This window comes from Vulpes vulpes, chromosome 15 (assembly GCF_048418805.1).
Source record: "Vulpes vulpes isolate BD-2025 chromosome 15, VulVul3, whole genome shotgun sequence".
NCBI classification, from domain to species: Eukaryota; Metazoa; Chordata; class Mammalia; order Carnivora; family Canidae; genus Vulpes; species Vulpes vulpes.
The window spans coordinates 68,455,769-68,480,218 of record NC_132794.1 but is presented as its reverse complement, the minus strand read 5'-3'; the positions used below and the strand labels follow the sequence as shown (position 1 = coordinate 68,480,218).

Here is a 24,450-nt window from a genome sequence, read left to right as displayed (position 1 = left end):
CATAAGTAAACTCAGAGCCACCAAATCATATAAAAGGATAGACAAACCTTTTGCATGTAGAAATGCATTTTGATAGGCTTGATTGTCTAGAATATGTTTTTTACATGGAGTGATTCATGAACACTGTGTTATTCACAGGAAGTCAGGAGACAGCTGTTGGTTCTGTTAAAAAAAAACTCATAAGAACATCTAGGTAATAATGATGGATTGAACTCAAAGATCTGCTCTCACCTTCACCTGAAACAGCGCTAAAAGAATGATAAAAGGCTTTTCTTGAAAGGCATGATTCCATACAAGGAGAGAAAAAACATATGAAGCAATACCAATAAAATGTGACATGCTAGAAAGCACATAGGCAATTATTCAATGACTTAGGAGTCCCAAGAAAACTGAATTCTGAGCCAATAGAGCCTATTTTCACTGAGTAATCCTCCAAAGACTCAGAAGTTGGCTTTTTACAAGGGGAAGTTGGTGTGGAGGGCCATGTGCTAAAATAAAGAGTGGTTAAAAGTCTGTTTTCTAAGAAGCCAGAGATCCCTAGATGTTCTCCCCATCCCTAGCAAAGACCAAAGATTTATTCTTTGGCAAGGGTAAAATAGAGGGTATAACAATTGGGGGAAATGAGCACATTTGGGGGTGAGGAGCTATATTGAAGAAAAGGAACATTGAATTAATGTGTGATCCATACTTAAAAGTCCCACCCCTGGGAAAAAAAAAAAGTCCCACCCCTGTACTCTTTGCAGTCTCCCACTTTTTTTCTTTTCTTTTTTTTTTGAGAGAGAATGGTGGGGATTGGTGGGGGAGGGGCACAGGGAGAGAGAGAATCTCAAGCAGACTCCCTGCTGAGCATGGAGCCCAACACTGGCTTGATCTCACAACCCTGACATCATGACTTGAACCAAAATCAAGAGTCCATAGATGCTTAACCAGCTGAGCCACTCAGGTATCCCGAAAGAGAGAATCTTTTTGTTTTTGTTTTTGTTTTTAATATTTTATTTATTTGAGAGAGAGGGAGAGAACAAGCAGGGCAAGCAGTAGAGGGAGAAGGAGAAGCAGGCTCCCCGTTGAACAGAGAGCCAGATGCAGGGCTCTAGCCCAGGACCCCAGGGTCACAACCTGACCTAAAGGTACCCTGAGAGAGACTCTTAAGCAGGCTCCATGCACAGTGCAGAGCCCAACATGGCTTGATCTTACGACCTGAGATCATATCCTGAACCAGGCACCTCAGGATGCTATTTTAAAAAGGAACATTCTGAAAAAAAAAAAAAAAAAAAAAAAAAAAAAAAAAGGAACATTCTGGGACACTTAGGTGGCTCGGTGGTTTGACGCCTGCCTTCGGCCCAGGGTGTGATCCTGGAGACCTGGGATCAAGTCCCACATTGGGCTCTCTGCATGGAACCTGCTTCTCTCTCTCTGCCTCTCTGTCTGCCTGTGTCTCTGCCTCTCTCTTTCTGTGTCTCTGCCTCTCTCTTTCTGTGTCTCTGATGAACAAATAAAAAAATCTAAAAAAATAAAAAATAAAAAGGAACATTTAAGAGCAAATAAAAAAAGAGAGCTCTTAGAAATTAAGAACGTGATAACTTAAAGCTCAAGAGTTTGAGATAGTTTAAGAAAGCCTCCCAGAAAGTAGAGAAAAGAGAGAGGTTAAAATGGTAGAAAATATTTCTTCAAAAAAATAAAAAATAGGAATGCCTGGGTGGCTCAGCAGTTGAGCATTTGCCTTTGGCTCAGGGCATGATCCTGGGGTTCCGGGATCAAGTCCTATGTTGGGCTTACTGCATGAAGCATGCTTCTCCTTCTGCCTATGTCTCTGCCTCTGTGTTTGTGTGTCTCTCATGAATGAGTAAATAAAATCTTTAAAAAATAATAAAAAATAGAGTTACCTTGTAACCCAGTAATTTCACTTCTGGATATTTATCCAAAGAAAATGAAAACACTAATTCAAAAAGATACACGCACCCTTCTGTTTATTGAAGCATTACTTACAGTAGCCAAGATATGGAAGCAATCTAAGTGTCCATGGATAGATGAATGGATAAAGAAGATGTAGTGTATGTGTGCACATGCATATTACTTGGCTATAAAAATGAAGTCTTGCCATTTTTGACAACATGGGTGGACTAGAGGCTTTTGTGCTAAGTGCAATAAGTCAAACTGAAAAAGACAAATACCATATGTTGCCCTTATCTATGGAATCAAAAAAACAAAACAAATGAACAAGAAACCGACTTATAAATATGAGAACAAATTGGTAGTTGCTAAAGAGGAGGCAAAAGAGGTTAAGAGGATTAAGAGATACATACTTCCCGTTGGAAAATAAATAAGCTGGGGTACTTGGGTGGCTTAGTCAGTTAAGCATCCAACTCTTGATTTGGGCTCAGGTCATAATCTCAGGGTCATGAAATCTAGCCCCACGTCAGGCTCTGAGCTGCTCATGGAGTCTGCCTAAGATGCGCTCCCCTCTCCCCCTCTGCACCCCAGCCCCTGCTCACTTTCTCTCTAAAAAAGAAAAAAAGAAAAGAAACAAGTCACAGGGATGAAAAGTACGGCACAGGGAATATAGTCAGTGATGTAATAACTTTGGGGCCACTCAGCTAGCTCAATGGGTAGAGCATCTGGCTCTTGATATCAGGGTTGTGAGTTTGAATCCCATGTTGGATGTAGAGATTACTTAAAACAATTTTTTTAATGTAATAATTTTGTATGGTGACAGAGGGAACTACACTTATCGTGGAGAGCATTTTATAATGTATGTTACTGTTAAATTACTATGCTGTACATCTGAAACATATATGTCAACTATACTTTAAACATTTTAAAGATAAAAAGGTTTTAAAAATGAAATAGTAAAAGACAAAAGATAAATAACTCTAAGGAAAACAAGAAATTGGGGATCCCTAGGTGGCTAGCGGTTTAGTGCCTGCCTTCGGTCCAGGGTGTGATCCTGGGGTCCCGGGATCGGGTCCCGCGTCGGGCTCCCTGTGTGTGGAGCCTGCTTCTCCCTCTGCCTGTGTCTCTGCCTCTCTCTCAGTCTGTGTCTCTCATGAATAAATAAATAAAATATTTTAAAAAAACAAGAAATTATACAGGGAAGGAAAGAACCATGGTATATACTCTATGGCACAGCTATAAATAGTTTTTAATAGTCATAATATAAAACTACGAATTGATCTGATCAGAATTACAGTATAAACTATAGTAGAAGAAGACTAGAGGGATGGAAAAGGTGAATCTAATGCCTAAAAATAAAGAATCAAGATGCATGTTATTCAGAGATATGGAGGTAAAAACCAAAGGAATCCATTATAAAGGAGGAAAAATAGTGGAGTGGGAAAGAGACTGCTATTTTTCCTAATGACCCTTGTAGAAATATATATTTTTAAGATTTTATTCATTTATTTGAAAGAGAGAGAATGTGCACTAGTGTAGGGGATAGGGGCAGAGGGAGAGCAAGAGAAGCAGACTCCCTGCTGATCAGGGAGCCCAGCACAGGGCTTGATCCCAGGACCCCGAGATCATGACATCAGCCAAACGAAGGCATTTAACTGACTAAGCTACCTAGGTACCCCGAATCCTTGTAGAAATAATTTATATGCATATACATACATATCAGCCTTCATCTGTCACATTTGCAGAAATTTATCTATCTAGTATTGTTGAAACAGGAGTTAAAACTATTTCAGAGGATTATTTGGTATTATCTTTAAAATCTTAAATATCTACACTTTTTGATTCAATTAATCCAGTTTCAGATAAATATTCCTCAGAAATGCACAGATACTGAGGATTCATGTTTTAGAACAATGCTGCTAAAGGAAATGAGTCATTTTTGTAATTTCAAATTTTCTAGTAATCACACTAAAAGTGTAAAAATAAACAGGTGAAACTAACTTCAATAACATTTAATCTAAAAAATAATAAATAACATATTTAATCTAGTTTAAAATACTTCAACATGTAGTCAGTATTACAAATAGTTATGAGAGGGATGCCCAGCCTTGTTCAGTTGGTGGAGTGTACGGCTCTTGATCTCAGGATTGTAAGTTCGAACCCCACATTGGATGTAGAAACTACTTAAAAATAAAACCTGGGGGGAAAAATATGAGATATTTTCCTTTTTTTTAAATGTAGTGTTTGAATTCTGATGTATATGTTACTCTTACAGAACATGTTTGGACTAGCTGCATTTTTCGTGCTCAGCAGCCACAATAGCTTAGCTATTGTTAAGGATGCTGCAGTTCTAGAATATTTGTTGCTACTTGTTTCTTTTTTTTTCTTAATATTTTATTTATTTATTCATGAGAGAGACAGAGAGAGAGAGAGAGAGGGAGACACAGGCAGAGGGAGAGCAGTCTCCATGCAGGGAGCTCGATGTGGGATTCGATCCCAGGTCTCTAGGATCACACCCTGGGCCGAAGGCAGGCGCTAAACCACTAAGCCACCAAGGCTGCCCCCACTTGTTTCTAATATCAGAAAATCTGATGCAACTAAATGTTCATATGTATGAAAAACTAAATGTTCGTAATGTTCAACAGTAATTAAAAAATAATATAAAAGGGATCCCTGGGTGGCACAGCAGTTTAGCGCCTGCCTTTGGCCCAGGGCGCGATCCTGGGGACCCGGGATCGAGTCCCACGTCGGGCTCCCGGTGCATGGAGCCTGCTTCTCCCTCTGCCTGTGTCTCTGTCTCTCTCAATCTCTCTCTCTGTGACTATCATAAATAAATTTAAAAAAAATAATATAAAATTCAGCATTAACTAAACAAACATAATACTTCCATACAGTGGATAGAGATCTCTGGGTCTTATGGGAATTACCCAAGGTGTGTTGTAGAAAAAGCAAGTTGTAAAAAATATATGAAATTTGACCTGTGGCACCTGGGTGGCTCAGTCTGTTGGGTGTCTGCCTTCACCTCAGGTAATGGTCCCAGAGTCCTGGGATCAAGCCTGCATTGAGCTCTCTGCTTGGCAGGGAGTCTGCTTCTCTCTCCCTCTGCCTGCCGCTCCCTCTGCTTGTGCTCTCTCTCTGTCAAATAGATAAATAAAATCTTAAAAAAAAAAAAAAAGAAAAAAAAATTGGCCCCATTTTAATTTTCACACATATATGCAAAAATATTTATATATAAAAGGATTAATATACATACATGTTAGTGTGTGCAGAAGAAAAAAAGAAACAATGCAGAGTAGGGGAGGACAAACACAACCAGTGGGCCAAATCCCACCCTCTGCTTGTTTTTATAAATGAAGCTTTATTAGGACATAAGTATACTCATTTGTTTATATATTATATATGTCTGCTTTCTTGTACCAATGGCAGAGTTGAGTAGTTTCCACACAGACTGTATAGTCCACAAAGCCTAAAATATTTACTAGTCTTTTTATGTAAATATTTTGCATACTTTTGTTCTCAAGAAAGATACTGAATTTCCCTCTGCCATGTCACTGGAAACCTGCACTTTTTATGTAGTCTTTTTTAATATTCTAATTTTTTTTTTACAATAAACATGCTTACCTTTTAATTAGGGGAAAATGCAAAGATTAAATAATTTTAAAAGAAAAATACCTCATAATCAGGAATATCTGGACAGTTTATTAGATTTGTGTTCTTAGAACACAGAGGTGCTCATTTGGGTAGTGCTTCCTACTGTCCACTGTGATGGGTTATCTTTAAAATTGGAGTTGATTAGAGTCTCTGGCATCACTTTTGGAAAATGCAACCTCCCTCTACTCCCTATAAAACTAAGTTCTGCCAGCTTCCTTGATAGAGGAAGGCAAGTGTACCATTTCCCTAATATTACATTAAGTTCTGGTTCTCCTTACTACATCTGCCTTTTTCATTGTAGCCCCAGTTTGCGTATACTCATAAAAGCTATGCTTTTTGCAAACCAAATTGGCTGTATTTTTCTAGCACAACAGATGCCCACATATTTTCAAGTCATCTCACTTCCCAAAGGTAATGTGGTCAATCCATGCTTATCCTACCTGGATAACCTGCAGATACCAAAACTCTGTTATTGGTAGGGAGTGCAGAGCACCAAGATGAGAAGAGCTTGCTTTGGTAAGGCATGTGGACACTCCTATTCTAACCTGTGTAATAAGCAGGACCCCCGCCCCCCCACTCCTATACCTCCATGTTTCCCATCCTTCCACTACACTATATCCATAGATCTTACAAATGTGGAAGATCTAAATTCAAGAAGGCAGTATATTTTTTCTTTCAAAAAAGATGATTCCAAAGTTGTTTAAATTAAAATGTGTAGAAAATATCTAGAAAGCTCCAAGACCAAGCAAAAGCATGAGATTTAAGAATGACATTTAACTTTTTTTTTTTTTTAAGATTTTATTTATTTATTCATGAGAGACAGAGAGAGAGAGAGAGAGAGAGAGAGAGAGAGAGAGGCAGAGACACAGGCAGAGGGAGAGGAAGCCCGACCCAGGACTCGATCCCAGGTCTCCAGGATCATGCCCTGGGCTGAAGGCAGCGCTAAACCGCTGAGCCACCTGGACTGCCCAACAGTTAACTTTTAACTAATAATTACTTTGCTCAAATATTTCTAATTTTTAATCATTTACAATTCTTTTTAAGGTCAATAGTATTCCCATTTTATAGGTAGGGAATCTAAAGTACCGAATTACCACATATGTAGTTGTGAGAAGTAGGATTGAAATGTTGATTAGCAGCTAAAGTATTGCTTCCCTTGATACATAATTCCCATTTTTCTTCGGTCATGTTTTGAAAAATGAAGTTTAATAACTCAAATTTTTTACTTAAAATATTAAATTACTTATTAAAGGAGGTGTTACCAGTATTGAGGAGTAAAGTTCCAAATAGCACTTTACCTTCATCTCTTTCATGGTTAGTCCTTTAAGCTATTGCTTTGGTCTTACATGAGTGATATAGCCAGAGGAATGTCGGATTAATTCTAATAGTGATTACGACAAAATAACTTTCAATATTCTAGGTACATAAATAAGCTTATTTTTTAATGAAGTTATACTAAAAATTCAGTAGAAAGGGTATAAAAATGATACTGCTTAAAATACTAATAATTTAGTATATTTATAAGGGTATTTTGGTTTGTTTTTTGTTGTTGTGTATGGTTTTTTTGTTTTTACAATTTTTCAAATTGCTTTCTATAACATCATTGTATTTATGAGGTAGTATTTATGAGGTAGATAGGACCAAGGTTGTTGGCCAGGTCTTACAGAATTAGAAACCAGGGCTCACCAGAGGTGGTTGATGGTGATGGCCTCATTTCCAGTGAGGTCTGGAACCCAGCTTTCTGGTCACCTATTCTAGCGTTAATTCCACTGTGTCTAGGCAACAGTTCGTGATTTGACAAACTGCACCTCTAGCCTCAGAAGTGGTTGCTCTAAAGACCTAGATTAGTAGCCGCTGATTCCCAAGGATATTTTAGGTATAGTTAAGTTAAAAGTTAGACACCTGGTAATTAGATTTGTGCCTGATTCATTTGAGACCAGGTACTCACTGATACAGATAAGATGTTCAGTCTGTAAAATGTAGATAACCTCTTCTTCCTTAGATTGCCCAACATTGCTAATAGGCCAAGTGGCAATTCATAGCAATGAGAAATTAGCATACATGTGAGACGCTGTGGGCAGGCGCCATAACCCAAAGTCATCAAGTAGTTGGCAGTGGTGATGCTTGCTGCCCCCTGCTTTGTTCATATTAGTAGAGGCCAAGATATTTTATTTAACATCTTGTCTAGTTCTGAGCTGTTCATTAGAAAACTTACAATGATTTCTCCTGTAGCCCTTATGCTTGCAGAATGCATTTACCAGCATGATTGCCAGTGTGCAGCCAGGATGTGCCCCAAGAAATAAATGTAGGCTGAGGAAGTTCACAGGACAGCATTAGCATGAGGAGCTGTGCTTCTCTAATTTGCAAACCTTCATTCCTCAAATTTTGTTTTTGCTGTTTATTGCCCGAACTTCAAATTTCTTCTTGAAATTTTCAAATTTATGGAGAAGTTAGTGGTGGTGGTAGTCAGATGAACGCATGCAAATCATGCAGATTAACTCAAGTTAATGATTATTAAGATTTTGCCACATGTCTTTCATTCTATGGTGGTGGTGTGGGGGGTGAGGGGGAGAGTGTGTGCTAAAATATTTGAAAGTAAATTATAAACATTGATTGCACTTTATCTCACAGTAGTTTAGTCAAAGTGTCTTAAGAACAAATGCATTCTTTTATGGAACTAACACCGTTGTCATATCTAAGAAATTAAATAATTCCATAATATCTAATCTACAATCCTTATCACATTTCCAGTTGTCCCCCAGATTAATTTTATAGGGTCCAGGATCTAATCGAGGTTTACATTTGCATTTAGTTCTTATAACCCTTTAGTCTCTTTCAATCTCTTAGTCATTTAATTTCTCCTAGTCTGTAACATTCATCTCTGTGTTAAAAGGGGAAAAAATTTTTTTAAGAGAAGTCTTTTTTGAGGAGTCCAGGCTTGCTGTCCTATAGAGTGCCCCATGTTTTGGGTTTGTATTTTTTTTTCCATCATACTTAGATCCAGGTAAAACTTTCTTTGGCAAGGATATCACATAGATAATGTTATATAATATTTATTATGTCAGGAGATAAGTAAAGTTGAGTGGTTCCCTTAATCAGAGGTGCTAAATTTGATCACTAGCAGATCCCTTGGATAAGTCCAAATTTATTGTTGTAAGTTTCTTTGTCTGACCACACAGCATTGTTTCCATTTTTTTAAAGCATGTATTATTAATAAGATCAACAAATATTCTGATTTAGAAATAATGGTAAGTAAATACTGCTAGTAAGCAGAGTTTTCCCTTGTGTGCCCTTTATTCTTTGAATAAATACCCCCAAAGATCCCTTATACTAAACATTTCCTCCTGCCCTTTTATGACTATGCAGGAAATTTTTTCAAATAAGCTGCTGGTGAGGACCCCAGATCTAGAGGGAGATAAGAATAAACATTTGTGGAGGGAGAATAACAGTAGTATGAACACTTACTGAGCCATTACCATGTACCATAGGCTAAACACTGGGTGTGCATTGTCTGCACAGTAACCCTATCAGGTAAGCAGCACTGTTTCCCCATTTTACAGATTAGGAAGCTTAGGCACAGAAAGATTGAGGATCTCGCCCAAGGACTCACAGCAAGTAAGTGGTGGAGCTAGGGTTCAATTCCAGGGCTGACTAATCCTAGAACGCATTTCATAGTTACTATGTATGCTGTGCTACCATATTGTGTGCCAGGTATTGTACCGGACACCATGTCATACATTCGCTTGTGTAATTTTCCCATCAACCTGTAAGAAACCATCTCAAATAGAAGTTACTTACCCAAGGTCATATGATATCCGAACCGTTCATCCTATTTTGTGGTTCTCTCCCATGTTTCAGCCAAGATCTTTAACAGCAGAGTGGTTTGTCCAGCGGGGTCCCTTTTCCCACTTCCCAGCACCCACATAAGCAGGAATCATGTGGAAATGAAACCAGGTGACAGAAGCAGCTGCACAAGCAAGAGAAGCCTGATCGGGTCCACATTAACCAGATGACAGGAGTGAGAGCCTTCAGTTACAATTCGGGGACCATCAGTGAGAAATGGGATGACAGTGAACCTGAAATAAAGGTTGTTGAAATAAGACTGGTCTTCCAAGGAAAAGCGTTTCCTTACCGTCTGTCCTCTCACGAGACAGAGAGGATCCGGCAGTCTTGTTATTTAAGTAACTTCAAACCAGTGGTCAAAGCCATGAAGAAATTTCTGAAGGAAAGTGTGATTACTTACAGTTTCTGATGCCCACTATTAATTTCCATTTTAGAATTTTTTTCAGCATCATCACTGAGTCTATTTATAATTCTAGCATAATAAACTGAGAGAGGTAGAATTAGAGTAACGTGACCTATTTCATAGTCTTTTTGTGAAGATTAAATTTACCCACAGTGTAGCAGAGTGCTGACACAGAGTAGGCTTTCAATATGGAAGTTATTATAGGATCACATCGTTGCATTTTGTGTCCTCTCATGATATGGCCTGGGAACCTTACCTAAATGAGGACATCTGGCCCCTCAGCTCAGGAAAACAAGTATTCCAGACACTGACTGGTTAGTATCTAAGTTATAGACTAGTTAGAGACCCCCTTAGGGACCTTCTCTGGTGCTGGCAGGAGGCTCCTGTTGCCATGATGTCTGTCACACTCCATCTTTTTGTTGCAGGTGGTTAGCTCAACCAATGGTGAGCTGAATGTCGATGACCCCACAGGAGCCCACTCCAATGCACCAATCACAGCTCACGCCGAGGTGGAGGTAGTCGAGGAAGCTAAGTACGTTCATCTTTTAAGGGGGCTCTTGAGTCCTAGGTTGAAAAATCTCTTTTCCTTTCTATGTGCTGTGCATCTCAGACCAGATTCCTCATGCTTGTGTCCTCAGCTTTCTTCCTTTGACTATTTTATTTTTTGCATGGTACTTAAGGCTGCTTCTGCCCTCATTAGCTGTGATTTCTGGGAAGGCCATTGCATTTTTCTAGTCCGCATGGGGCAAAAGACCTAGTGAACTAAAAGAATCATGGTGTAAAAGCTAGAACAGGTAGCAGTCCTGAGCCTCTTGGGTTCCTGGAGCTTCTTGCTCCCTATGGGATACAGAGAAAAATCTGTTTATCTTAAACCATGGACCATACTGAACAGCATTTGATTTCTGGTTCTTAGCCAAGAATTCTGCATGTAGAATCCTGGAGCAAGGGTTTCAGGGCCATTGTGCTTTCACTTAAATGATTCTGGATTCAGAGTCCCAATTTCAAACTCCCGATAAGTCAGGCAAGATAGTCTTGACACCTGTGAGTAAGAGAGTCTTGGGAGGAGAGGAAATCATACTACTGGGAAGCGGTGAGCCCACTCCCTTTTCTGCTTCTCTTGCCTGTGAATGTGTTGCCCTACCCATTCCATCAGCCCCTTGGTGCTCTCTGCATGGCGTGTGGTTAAACTCTTTAGCATATGGGATAGAAGGAGGAATAGTTGCCAATTCTGCAAAAGCAGCATTTCTATCTCTTCTTTCCCCTTTTGCCCCATCTCAAATTCCAATCCAGACTTAAACTCCAAAAAGACATGAGGTAGGGAGAGAAGTCCTTTACAAATCTGTAACTGCTGCCAAGCCTGATATGGGTAACCTTTCTTATAAACCCTTTGAGAACATTCAGGCTATCCCAGTATCTTGTTCTCAGAAGCAGACAACATATGAATAGTGACACTGTATCCCGGTTGGTCTCTTGAGCCCCTAGATGGCCCCAATACCAGCCTGAACATGCTTGCACCTCAGGGTCTCAAGTGGTGGGAGGCCAGTCAAGACCTGCATTCTTCCTTCCAGCCCTCCTTTACAGGGCTTTCCCCTGCCCATTCCTCTGTTCTCCTGCTCATCTGTATGATGAGCTCACTTTGCTTCCAAGAGGTCCTTTTCTTGAAAAGCCAGGATTTAAGGATTCCTACCCATAGATAAAAAGCAACCAAGGATGAAATTGGACCTTTCTCTTGTCACATCTGTGCTGACTGTAGGCAGCTTCAGATGCTTCTCTCCTGCTTTATATAAGGCCCTAATAAGAAAGAAAGGCAGGGAGAGTTTTTAATGCCAGCAAGAGACCATTTTTAGTAAGGAAATATGCTCTTTATTCTCAGGGACTTTGGAGATTTTAAGCTTCCGTGACAAAACTTCATTCTCCCAAATAAACAGTATGGTACTCCTTATCCTCTGGGTTCTCAATATTGGCTGCACTTTGGAATCACCTGGGGCATGTTAGAAAATACATATATCTGAATCATGGCCTCAGAGAGTCTGATTTTATCTGGGGTTATGGCCTGAGGATCAGGAAATTTTAAAGTTGAGGTGATTCGGATGTGTGGCCAAGGTTGGGAATCATGGTGCTAAAGCATGTTCTGATTTAAACATTGTCTGGGCTTGAAGGATGGCTGTACCCCACCCCCCCACCACCTCACTCCCAATTCATGTTGTAGCTATTACTTTGAAGGCTAGAAGTCTAATTCTGGATTTGATAGTGTACTTTGAATACCAAGATTGAAAGAGCTTATTAGTCTTAGAGTATGTCCTATTCAGGCTTATCTTTTGAACCCATTCTCTCATTTTGTTTTGGTAAATGTGTACACTGATTATGTATGTAAGTGTGGTGTTTGTGTCCTGTGTATGAAACAGGGGGTTGTTCACACAAAGAGATTTCAATGTGGTGAATTCTGTTGTGGTATAATCTAAAATCTAGGGTGTGAAGAGTGTTTAAAGTCTCCCCATTTAGTAAAAAGGACTACTGTGCCTCTTTGCCACTAGTTCCAGGGCCTTCTGAAATGTGTGGAAAGCAGAGGGGAGCAGTTGTATTTGACCAAACATCATCTGAAAGCTCACAGCTTAGGACATTTTGTGTGCTGATTCCCCTAGTGATTTCATGAGCTACCAAACCATCTTGCCGAGGAAACTGTCAGCACAGCCATGTGGTTTTCTTCTTGGCCATCTATGTGTTTTGGAAAGGGGGAGGGGAGCCATGAATCCACCGGCTCCATCATTTTCATGGGAAGAAGTCACAGCTAGAGAAGCACAAGATGTCCCAAACAACCCCTCATTGCACGCAGCTGTGATGCCATTTGTCCATGCAGCCTACTTGTAGGGAAGAAAAGAGGGCTTTTGTCTATATTAAGATTCAACCAGGGGCTGGGGAGATACGTGAAACCTTCACATCCAAGCTTTTGATTTTGAGCTCCTCACCCAGCTTGTTTTGTGTAAAGGATGAGAGAAATAACAAGGTCTTGGTTTTTGTTCTGTATATGATATGAACATCTAACTGCCCTGTTCTTCTGGCTAGAGGACATATGTCCTTGTTTAAATATGATGGAAGGATGGTGAGGCAAGACAGCTTTTTGGTGGATTTTTGTTATGGTCAAAATAGGAGTTTTTGGTTATCCCCTGACTTTAGTTATAATTTAGCAGATGTGGACCTCATGTCTCCTGAGAATTGATAAGAATTGATGAAGGTCCTTTTCCTGGCGGTTATACCTCAGTCCAGAGCAGTGATCTCCCCCTTGCTTTGCTTCATCTCCTGTTGCTAAAGCCTTTTCCCCCCATCTAGAGTAAGACCTAACTGCCAATGGCTCTGGTCAGGTGTGTTGGACTTACAGAAAGGCTAGGAACTTCTTCCCTCAGAATACTTGGGAGATCAGCTTAACATTGCACAGTAAGACTTTGTGTGGGAACCAGAATGGCTCCCTGGGTGCTTGACTGAATCCTTACAGGCAGGATCATTTCTTCTTTCTCCTGCTACCTTCCTGGAAATTGCCCAAGAAAACCCACTCAGGGGCTCCCACCAACTCTTTCTGTTTTACCTTACCCTTCACTGAGATATCCAGCTCCCTCCTCGATGCTTCTGTCAGGTGCCTGCCCCCTCCACCTTAGTGTGGGGGCCAAGTAGCCCAAGCCTACTCACCCTACCTCCTCAACAGAGGAAGAAACGAAACACAGACACATACTGCATGTTTGCATGGCTCACAGGGAGTCGCTTCCATCTCACCTCTGTGGACTAATATCTCTCTCTTTCTCTCTTCCTTTCTGTGTTTTTCTCTTTACACACTCTGTAGCTGCCTGAAAATGCTCAACCTGTGGTGAGTCCCTCTCTCCAGTCCACATGCTAGGGGAGCGGACCAGACTAGGCTGGGATTGGCAAAGCCAAACAAAATGCCTTAGGAACACTGAATGGCTTCCATACGCCGCCTTGTGCCATAACCACCCAGACTGGGGAACTAGATCCACAAGGTGGGGATGGGGCAGGCCTACACCAGGAATTAATCTGTTCCTTCTTTCCTTTCAAACCCATCTCATCACTCTCTCCTCCTGTCAAAACAATATCCCACAGTATCCAAAATTATCTTTCTATTTCTATCTGAGGGAATTATCTCTCAAATTGATAGACCAGAGATTATCAGACAGAGAGGGACAGAAGCAGGAGGACAAGGTTACTGTATCAGTCATTTTGATTATTCTTCAGAACCCCAAGGCCACTTGTTGCCAGATTATCTCACATTGTGTGGCTTGGTCTCTCACCTGGAAATTGGCTGCTTTGGTTAAAACAACGTTTCTTTTTGATTCAGCTAGTTCTTCCATCTGTAAAATGAGTCTCTCAAAAAGAGCTCCTTCTTGGGGAAGAAATGGACATTTTGTTGTTTCGGGGAGGGGTTTTGTTTTTCATTTATTGTCTTTTTCTTTTCTTTTCCCTGTAAGAGTACATTTAGTGAGCCAAGGGCTGACTCAGCTAATAAGATGTTGGAGCCTCTCCTTTCCACTCCTGGAAAAGGTCCCTTGAGTGCATTCTTAAGAACAGTACAAGCTATGTGGAGGGGGAAGCCCTAAAGAATCCACATTCACTGAGATAAATACTTGCTACAAGAAAGAGCCCCCTCGCCAGCTTTCTTCTTAGATGTTGCCAGTGACCTTCCAGGTGTTCCTGAGCTAGTTGGTCGTTGCAGTCTGGAATTACAACTCCCCCACATTGTCTGCATGCATGAGGTCATATTCTATGTGGTGATAACGGCCTGCTGGACTCTATGATCACCTTGTTTCTGTTTGTCTTCAGTGACTGGGTCAGGCACCAGTTTCTGAACCCCAGTGGTCAAGCCAAGTTGCCTACAGGGTTTCCCCAGGGACAGGGATATATGGAAGATAATAATTGGGTTTTATACAAATAGAATTTGTAGTCTTGTGTTACTGAGAACTACACTTGGCCCCTTTATCTAGCAAATATGTCTGTGTGAATCTTATATTGTCATAGTCTGTTTTTTCCTGTGAGATGTCACTCACGTAACCCTGACTACACATACAGGACCTGCTGTGTGCTCATCCAACTCTGCTTGGAACTCTAGGGGGAGCCCCAAGAACTTAGGTGCTGTATAGAGATAAAACATATATACTTGAAAGGACAAGTAGTTTTCCAGGACACTTCTTGTTATCCCTCAAGAGGTCACTATGGACAGGAATGGTCAAGAAAGACTTCATGGATACAGTGAGGCTTGAGCCAGGTGTTAGAACAAGGGAAGAATGGGAGAGTACACTAAAGACGAAAAGCGTGGCAAAGGGACAGCAGAAGGGGAGAGAACCAGGATGGAGCAAGAGAGCAGTATGGGAAAGGTAATGGCTCACAGGTCTGGCTTGTGAGTAGGGAGACCAGATTGATTCTCACTCCAGCACATTAGGAACTTCTGGTCATCCCATCAAAGAATTGACTGGAAGAAAACCTGCAACACAAGAAGAGTTCATCACTTACCTTCCTTCTCTTTGGAGAGTAAGACATCTGTATGGAGTTAGTTGGTGGGCTTGATAAGGGGTCTGACCCAGTTTAACAGGTCCTGCTGCTAGTAGTCATCACAGAAACTAGAGGGTCGAAGAGCAGATTGGGGGCCTGTTTCCTCATGGTTAGGATCAGGAAAAGCTTCTGCTATTGCTGAAGCATTAACTACACTAACTAGCAAAAATTAATCTAGGCTTCAAAACCACAGCTCACATTCCCCTTGAGTGGGCAAATTCAGCATGGGACATCAGTGATACTTGTAAGCAGACATTAATTCTTATGACTTGCCTTGAAGGAAGTAAAATGAAATATATAGTCTGGACCAAAATAGTATTTCAAACTTCATTGTGATTGCTCTTACTTATTAAAAATACAAAATCCTCATTTTAGCATCCTCAAAAAAAAAAAAAAAAGAAGAAGAATAGAAATTGACTTAAATTTTAGTGATGTCTCTGAAATCATGGTTAACAGAGAACAGGTAACTGTTGCATTACTGATGCTCCCATGAGATTTAGTTTGCCTTGGTTAATATTAATTTCAGGACTTCCAACTTGGAAATGTCCATTTTCTTAAGCATATATAATAGAAAAAGACCATTTTTTTTCTTGAAGCCTTCTCCAGGGAGAAGATGGTCTTAATCAAAAGCATTGGTCATTTTTATTTAAAAGAATTTATTGAATCTCCAGATACACATGCCACTTTATTTAGTGACTATATTAATACCCATTAATAGTATTTCATAGGGGACCTGGCTAGCTCAGTCAGAAGAGCATGTGGCTCTTGATCTTAGGGTTGTGAATTTGAGCCCCATGTTGGGGGTAGAGATTAGTTAAATAAATAAACTTTAAAAAAATAGCATTTCACAAATGTCATTGATACCTTCAGAAAATCTTTTTTAAGACTCCCTTAAGAAGGTCCTATTTCCATAATTTTCATTTTTTATTCATTCAGATATTGTTAAAGGTTATCATTACCTGTATGAATGTGTTTCTGCATTCTAAGAAACCTCCAAAATTTTAATAACCTGTCCAAATACCAAGGGGTCAGGCTGAAAAAGGAGAGAATCTTAGCCACAGTGGATGGAGAATTTAGGGGTATGGAAAATAAGCACCAGTTCTTTATTTTCATACGAATAGCCCTGGCGTTAAACCCAGTGGGATTTAAGCAAGAGAACCAGAAAGCTTCTCTCCAAAAAGCTTTCCTTTCAAGGGTCGAGTTTGCGGCTTGACTCCCCTCCACCATCTGGCACCTTTGACTCATCCATTCCTCTGGCCCTCACATCCTCATTTCCCACATATCAGCTTTCTGGGAAGAACATATCTCTTGCACCAGTCATGCCACAGCCCTCATCACCCCCTTCTGGACTTAGTCACTGCCTCAGGAAGAGCTGCTCCCTATTCCAGAGACAGGAGCAAGGAGGGGATGCTTGGGCTTAGGGCTATTCCAGAGCGTGGCTTTTGCCCAGGGAACAGAACAGGGAGGGCGGATAAGGGGAGCAGGCCCTGAACTCCACCCTGCATGAGGGCCAGTCCTCTAACCCCATCTGGCACAGCAGCAGCAGTCTCTGTAGCTAAGTTGAGGACCTGCAGCCATACGCTTGCCAATGCTCAGCTCCCGGGCTGCGGCCCCAGTCCCCTCTGAACAAAAAGTGGGCTGTGCTGATTTCAGTTGGGGGATCTGGGCTCACAGTTCTTACTAGATTCAGGGCTCCTCCTGCCTGCTCTGGGTAGCTGGGTGGGGTTGGGAATGGGGATGCAGGATGATGAGCATCCTTAATCCTTCATTGGCAGCATCGTGAGATCCTGCTAGAGTTCCAGTCATACTTTGGGGGGGGGGGGGGTATTTGTTTGCCTCAGTTTAGCTTCTTACCTACTTCCTCCTGAAGCTGCATTAAATCATTTGCCTCTCCGTTTCAAGGGGCAGACAATGCAGGCTAGTCTTAAGCAGCCCTGAGGACCCCTCACCTTGGTTCTAGATAAAGATGAGCTATGTGGGCTGAGTAGGAGACCAGAAGACTAGCCTTCTTCCTCCTTCCAGAGATGCCTGTTTTGGCCCTGCCTCGCCTACAGCCTCTTGATGATGAGGCTTAGTAGCTCTAGATTGAAATGAGGCAGCTACTTCCTTTGGCTATCCTGGCAGACACTGCCTACTACTTCCAGTGTGTGCACTGTACAAGGTGGGTGGCCCTGTGGTTAGATGCCGGGGGGGGGGGGGGGATCCGCCTCTCTCCCACCCCACCTTCAGGAAGCAGAAGCAGGCAGAAGCTGTCAGAAGCTGCAGGCCTCCCGCACTGATTGGCAATGTTCCTTGTGCTCCAGGTGCTGCTGTTTTTTTAAGAGGAAAAGGAAGAAGACTGCCCAGCGCCACAAGTGACCAGTGCCTCCCAGGAGTCCTCAGGCCCTGGGGACTCTAACTCGATTGCACCTGCAGCTCCTGCCATTTTTCATTGGAAGGGACTCCTCTGTGGGGGAGGGTAGAGATCCAAACCAAAAAGAAGAAAACAGATGCCCCCAGAAGGAGCCAGTGTGGGCAGCCAGGGCCCAATGGGTCAGTGGCCATCCCCGCCTGCCTAAAGCTCTGAGCAGGTCCCAGAGCTGCTGCTCCTCCTCTGCTTGCCCTTGGGGCTGCCTGGTTGACTCTCCTTCCTATTGTTTACAGTGAAGGTGTCATTCACAAAAACTCAAGGACTACTATTCTCTTCCCTCCCCTAGTTTACTCCTGATTCTTGCCCACCCTCAACCCTCTCCAGCATAAAAGCTAGTGAGTTAAAGGCTTTGTCGCTGAAGGAGCTTAAGAGGCTGGGGGTTGCGGCCAAGAAGGCAGGGGGAAGATGGCAGGCCTGGGAGGGAGAAGAACCTTCTCCAACTACCAGCTGTGCCTGGCAGTATGGCTCCCTCCTCCTCTGTGCCTGTGCGGCCTCCATCCCCAGCTGGCCACGGGGTGCAGGTCCCTCCCTCCCTTCCTCCTGTGAAGTTACACTGTCGGACACAAGCTGTGAGAAATTTGCAGTCTACTGTCCCTGCGTGTTGGTATTCTTCGCTCTCTCAACAAGCGAACTCTGTTCTCCAGACGGTAGTAGGACAATGCAAATTGTTCTGCGCAAAGGAAACAAAAACTGACTTTGTTGCACTTTTAGTTGTTTTTTTTTTTTTTTAAACAAAAAACATGGCAGATGCATATTGTGTCTGGTTATATCGAGAGTTTTACTTTTTTTCTGTTTTGAGGGGGATGGGGCCAGCCAAGCCATTCAGAGAGAACATGGGTCCAGAGGACATTCTCAGTGGAAAAGAGTTGGGTCTGCAGCACCCAGAAGAGAAGAAGCCAAACTCTGTCACTCTGAGTAAGCACTCAGGTTGGCAAGGAAACATACTTGAATTTTCATTCATCTTCTCAGCTGCTGAAGAATGTCCCTACCAGAGCCTCTTGACCTCATCAGCCTACAGTTTGGACAGCCTAGCTCTCCAGCACTTGGACGAGCCAGCCAAGCCAGACTGTGACCAGGAGAAAGAGATGCTTGACAAAAAAATTGGAAATATCGGTTTCCTCCACTGCCAGGGACTTCCAATTAGATAGCCATGTGACTTCCTTAGTGATTTGGGGGACAAAATTAATGATGAAAGAGCCACCACCATCTTGCCACTAGTGGACAAGAAGAGGAGGAAAGTGAGCCTTTCTTCCGGCTGCCAGAAGAACCTCAGGCTTTGGCATCATAGGGCCATGAAATAAAATCAGTATGTACTGTCTGCCCCAGTAGCTGAGGGGTAGCGTTTGGGCTGGCCTGCCTTATCAGAAACCATGCACCTGCAGCAGGCTCAGGACTGAGCACATGGGGCTATAGTGAACAGGAGGGTAAGGTTGGTGGTGCCAGAAAATTCCAGGGGAAAGGATACTGAAATGAAAGGTCTGAAATTATCTTCTTAATTGGATATAAACTCCTTCCAAGTAAGATGGCCATGGATCTAGAGCATGTTTTACCCAGTCCACTGTCTGGTTTTACCCAGTCCACCTAATCTACTACGATGAAGGGTCTTGGTTCTTCATGTACTGCTTGGAAAGTCATTAATGTATGGAGTTCATCTTATTGTGCTCAATTTTCATTTGAGTTCAGTGGCTTATGCCAACAGTGACCTCATTCCAGATGTGATAGAGAAGAATCACATCAGGGAACAAGGCCTTGTATCTGGGAGTAGAGAGAGCTGACCATGGAGGACAGTGGCTGGTGGTTTTGGGAACACAGAAATTCTGCCTCTGACTTGAGGCGGAGGGCCATCTTTTGGACTGGAGGATCTGAGGCTACTTTCTGGTAATTGGCATTTCCTGACAAGTCCCTTGATGTATTTCACATGGAGCAGAAATAGCATTCACATCGATGAGAGTTACTGGGCTTTACCTGTCCTACTGGGCCTTGGCTAGGAAGTATCACTTTACTGGCTTCAGACCTGCTTAGCTCATGTAAAGATGTAGTCTTTCCTTTCTTTAAAAGAAATTTTCCTATGTACAAAACAGAGTGGCTGGGAGACACAGCGTTACAGCCCTTTTCCACAAGGATTTTTGAATATTGCTTCTTTGATATTACCTAGTGGTTAAGGCACCATCTCAGAAACTTAGTTTCACAATTGGCATTTGGACAACTCAAACTTCCCATATAGAAACTTTAATTCCTTATCCCTTGTATAGAAAAAGCCTTGCCTCTCAAAGGAGGGCAAGGGGAAATGGTGACAAAGCCTCTAGCATCCTGGCACTCCATACCCACTAAGTGCCTCCCCACCTCTGCTTCCACAAAAAAGCAAAGGCAGTGACCAGCTTGGCTCAGGGTAAGCCCCCTGCAGCTGGGTTTGTGACTTTTTTTTTTTTTTTTTGGTCTTAAAATGTTTTTAACAGCTAGCTCTTGAGGGGTTTAAACCTAAGCAGTTATGGGGGGGGGGGTCCTTCCTAATGCACTGTTCTTTCTCTGCTCCCCACAAATCTCTTACTAGGTATTTGATTTTCATAACAAAGGGTAATGGTGATTCTTCTAAGGCCATTAGCACTCCAAGGTGGTCCCAGATCCCTTGGATTCTATTGTGATCTTCCTGAAAATTAAGAAGTAAATAAAAAGACTACCTAAGGAATAATTGGGCCATCAGTCCCATCCCCAGCAGCGCATCAGGGCTCCCTTCCTCAGCCCTCTTGCTCTAGTTGATTAGCGCTGTACCTCAGCCAGTCGTCTGAGGCTGGGCATTCCCTCCACCCACCAACACCCCAATCCACTCACTGCAGTTTTTCCAGCTTTCTCCATTTCACAACATGGTGCCTAGGGATCTTTTTCTTTGGGACTGATGCAGTTGCTTCTGACCTAGCAGTAAGTACTAACAGCATTTGTTCATTAAAAAAACCCTTACTATATGCTATTAGGAGTTCTCCCGTGCCCTATAGTCCTTCTGGCATCGCATCTTGAGCAGATTGAAGCAAGCAGGCCAGGCATCCACCCAGGCGTAAATGGTCCTTCTTGTATGACCAGAGGATGACCTGTGTCTGCACAGTCAGGCATTGTAAGGGTTGATCACTTGCTGCACACACCCTGGCATTTCCCAGTGATCTCACTCTAGATTACTCTGCAAGAGTGGGTGGTGTGCCAGCAGCCAGTGTGCTTTCACGACGGCCTTGATGAACATTCTGGTATATTGAGTCTGTCTAGGAGTAAACAGGGTCTAAGAAGAGTACACTGGTTGACCTCCAGTTAAAGCTCCACTTCACTCTGGAACGCAGGGGCAACAGGAGGCAGCAGAATCCTGGGGTTTTCAGTAGAAGTGCTGATTTGCCTGTTTATCTCCGTGAACTCCAGGTACAAAGAAGCAGCCCCTGCCATTAGCCAGAAGAGTCACCTGTATCTCCCAACTTAGTTCACTGGAAGTTTCCCCTGATGGTGCATATTCACTGTTAGTAACCATCTTTAATGTCAGGAATATGCAGTGATGGTAATAATGTATGTCAGAGTGGTTACTAAAGATCATAGCCTTAACTTTTTTGTATGCAAAAGATAGTTTATTCCCCCTCTAAGTGAGCAAGCACGGCCTGCATTTATAAAAAATAAGTACTTTCATGGCGGCCTAGAAAGCATCTCAAAGGAACTTGATCTGATGCATCTCTCCCAATTCCATATGCCTCCTGTGTGTCCCAGTCACCTCTTCCATTTTCATATTTAAACCCAGTCTCCATCCCCAGTGAATTGCCCTGATACTGTCATCTCCAGGGTCGGCCACATTAAAGCTAGAGTCACTCAGACTGGGAACTTGCGGCGCTGTCTGGGCAATGTTGCCTTTGCCAGTCCACTGCCACCGTCCCCGCCATTGCCCCCAAGGTGTGCAGATGAAGGAGCCAGGGTAAAGAGGCTCTGGATTGGCTGGAACAATCCATATCTGGATTGGCTGTATGAGCAACAGGCACTTGTTTCTGGGGTTCTTGCTTTTGCCAACTCCAGGCCTCCAGGAAAGCCCTGTCTAGAGATTGATGGCCAGTGACTCCCAGTCTTCCCTCTGATGGGTCAGCAGGAATGGAAATAAGATTCTTACAGTTTTGTTATCTTGTTGGGGTGGGGGGAGGGGGGAGGGAGAGGGGTGGCTTTGTTTCTGAATACAAAGAAAAGGAAACCATGGGCCTTTTGAGGGTTTGCAGAGTTTAGCCACAAGTAAGGAATCTTGGAAGTCTTCGATCAATTAAGCAGTCTTAAAAACATGTTATAACTCCTTTTGCAGGTGAGTAAGTGCAAAAGAATAGATTTCTCCATTGTATTCAAAATAGTAAGTAGGTTCCCTGGATATAGACAATAGTAGTTGACAGAGTTCCTCAAAAAGCAACCAGGAAGTCCACTCCAGTATTTGTAGATCAGCTTACAAAGGAAAAAGTGAATGTGTACTCCATATATTTCTAGTTTCATTACCAAACTTGATGTAATAAAGAAACCTCAGTTCTGTGGACAGAATTTTTGTTACTTTCCTCCTCTTTCTCCTCACAATCATTTCCAGTGCCATCACCCTCAAAGTCTGACCAGAGGGTTATCCATGATAATAAGTGGGGGTGCAGTGCACCCATCCCAGTAATACACAGAGGACGGCTGTCCTGACTGCCTCTTCCCTGCAAACCCCTTCGGGCAGGCGAGACATGGTCAGTTTCCTCCACATGAGCTCCAGACCAAATCCCAGGCCAGCCCTTGCCCCGAAAGCTTTTTTAAGAGGCTTGTCAATCTGTTAGGAATGTGTCAGGAGAGATGAGCCATTTCTTTGGGGGGAAATATATTTACAGATGGATGTGTGTGGTTGCACTTGTATGCCTGTGTGTGTGTGTGTGTGCGTGTGTGCACGCACACGTGCATTCTCTGTGCATTTCACTTCCATAAAGACTCACAGCCCAGGCTGCTGGGACCATGTGTTACTGAGTATTCTCAGAAGTAAAGAAATAACAAGTGAGCTTCTCAAATTAGTGTCACACCAAACTGGCTCTGGGAATGAGCCCCATTTATTGAGCAGAAGAGTAAACAGCAGAAAAGAGATGAAACCAAAAATATAACCCATCCCCCCAATGGAAAGTAATGTTGATTCATCAATTCCCATTGGATATATTACATCCTCTAATTTATTATATTATTTTGTCTGTTTCTTTAATCTTTGCCCATTGTACTTTGAAAAAGATGTTGGGATGTTGATTGCAATTTTTTTTAAGACTAGATGATGTATAAATCAGCTGTGGAAATCAGTTTTAATTGCTGTGTGAATGTGTCTGATTATTGTTAAATGCCTTTTTTTTTTTAACTTTTTTATTTTAGATATGTGATGTTTCATAAACCCTGGCACTGGTCGCAAAGCTCAGCTGTGAAAATGAAACTTGTAGTATTTTTAAACATGAATGTCAATTTCGAGTGTATTTGAAACGGTTCCTCCAGGAGAGAGATTTGTACACCATTAGGAGAAACTCCTCTGCAGAGGAAGTAGCCTTCTTTGGAGAAAATGGAAAATGGGTCTTGATATGTTATCTCAGAGTAGCCCATTTCCTAGGGCACCATGGAAAACACAAATGTGATCTTTAAGTATACCTCTTCCCCAATTTGGGGAAGAAAGAACTCAGTTTGCACCCTTTTTGTATGTATAATAAAATGTCTTACCTTTCTTGACTAATTTTCGTTGGTTGGTTGGTTGGTCTGGTTTTAATTTTCCCTGGTTCCAGCTAGGATGGACTAAGAAAACAGCTAGGATGTAACTCAGATATGACTCAGGGCTCCAATGAATGAAAATGATGCCTGATTCTGTGGTATTCTTGCTTCATTCTTTAGGGTTGAACACCGCTCTCTCTTGTCCGTCACTTTTAAATATTCCTGGCAGAACCTGGACACTGATCACTCACATACTGGTCCCTAAATTCCTGTGGTTCTTGAGATCTACTCTGTGGAGCAGCTTTGGAATAGCTTTAAAATTCTGCTCTACTAACTGAACATCTGTGCAGATGGAGGATAAAACTATGATGTGCAATTATAACATCGTAAGTGTATATATACATATGGCCACAAAACTCAATTGGCATGATTGGCCGGTTCCCATTTTTTTGTTACTACTCGATACTGCACTACTTAATGATTTGGTTTTTTCACTGGTAGGTAAGTAAGCAGAAGACCTGTTTTAAGATCATCATGAGAGAAAAACTTCACACTTAGAACATGTTATCCATCAAGCTTTTTTTCTTTTTTTTTTTTCCTTTCAAAAGTGGTAGAGGACATACAGAGCAGGCTGCTTTTATGACATCTTGGCATTAGCTTCTCATGTGGAGAAGGCTACTCTGAAACCATAGCAGTAAACATTTTTCTCAGTGGCTCTGGACAGCATGAGACCAGTTCATGGGGGAAAGAAGCCTGACCAAAAAAATAGTGGGAGTGGGGAGATTGGAAGATGAACTTCGTCAATCCAACAGTTTTACCTAGGAAGAACCTCTGCCAGATTGAGGTGGTCTGGATGAGGTGTGAGGATTAGAAACAGCCAGTGTTATTTGTGTTTATGTGAGAGACCTGTGGAAGCTTTGCAGCCTAGCTCCACTGACCTCAGTGTAAGCAAGGACAAGTCAATGCCAGGGACAATGCATAACCTCAAACATAGGTCCACACC

The 24,450-nt window shown here is 42.2% G+C and overlaps 1 protein-coding gene across 17 annotated transcripts in view; it reads left to right on the top strand.

Annotated features, from left to right (window-relative positions):
- CSNK1G1 (casein kinase 1 gamma 1) overlaps positions 1 to 23,472 on the top strand; it is a 176,671-nt gene extending 153,199 nt beyond the window's left edge. For 8 of the 17 annotated variants that reach the window (XR_011997420.1, XM_026006165.2, XM_026005957.2 and 5 more), the window contains 2 exons: positions 10,213 to 10,319; positions 17,641 to 23,472. Coding sequence is in view for 13 of the 17 variants with exons in the window: in XM_026006165.2 (XP_025861950.1) it covers positions 10,213 to 10,319; positions 17,641 to 17,695 (162 nt within the window). In the remaining 4 variants the exon portion in view is untranslated. Of the gene's footprint in view, positions 1 to 9,399; positions 10,320 to 13,619; positions 13,644 to 17,640 lie in introns of those variants that run through there. The other 9 variants (XM_072738775.1, XM_072738773.1, XM_072738774.1 and 6 more) reach the window with 3 other exon arrangements.
- The last annotated feature ends 978 nt before the right edge of the window (positions 23,473 to 24,450 follow it).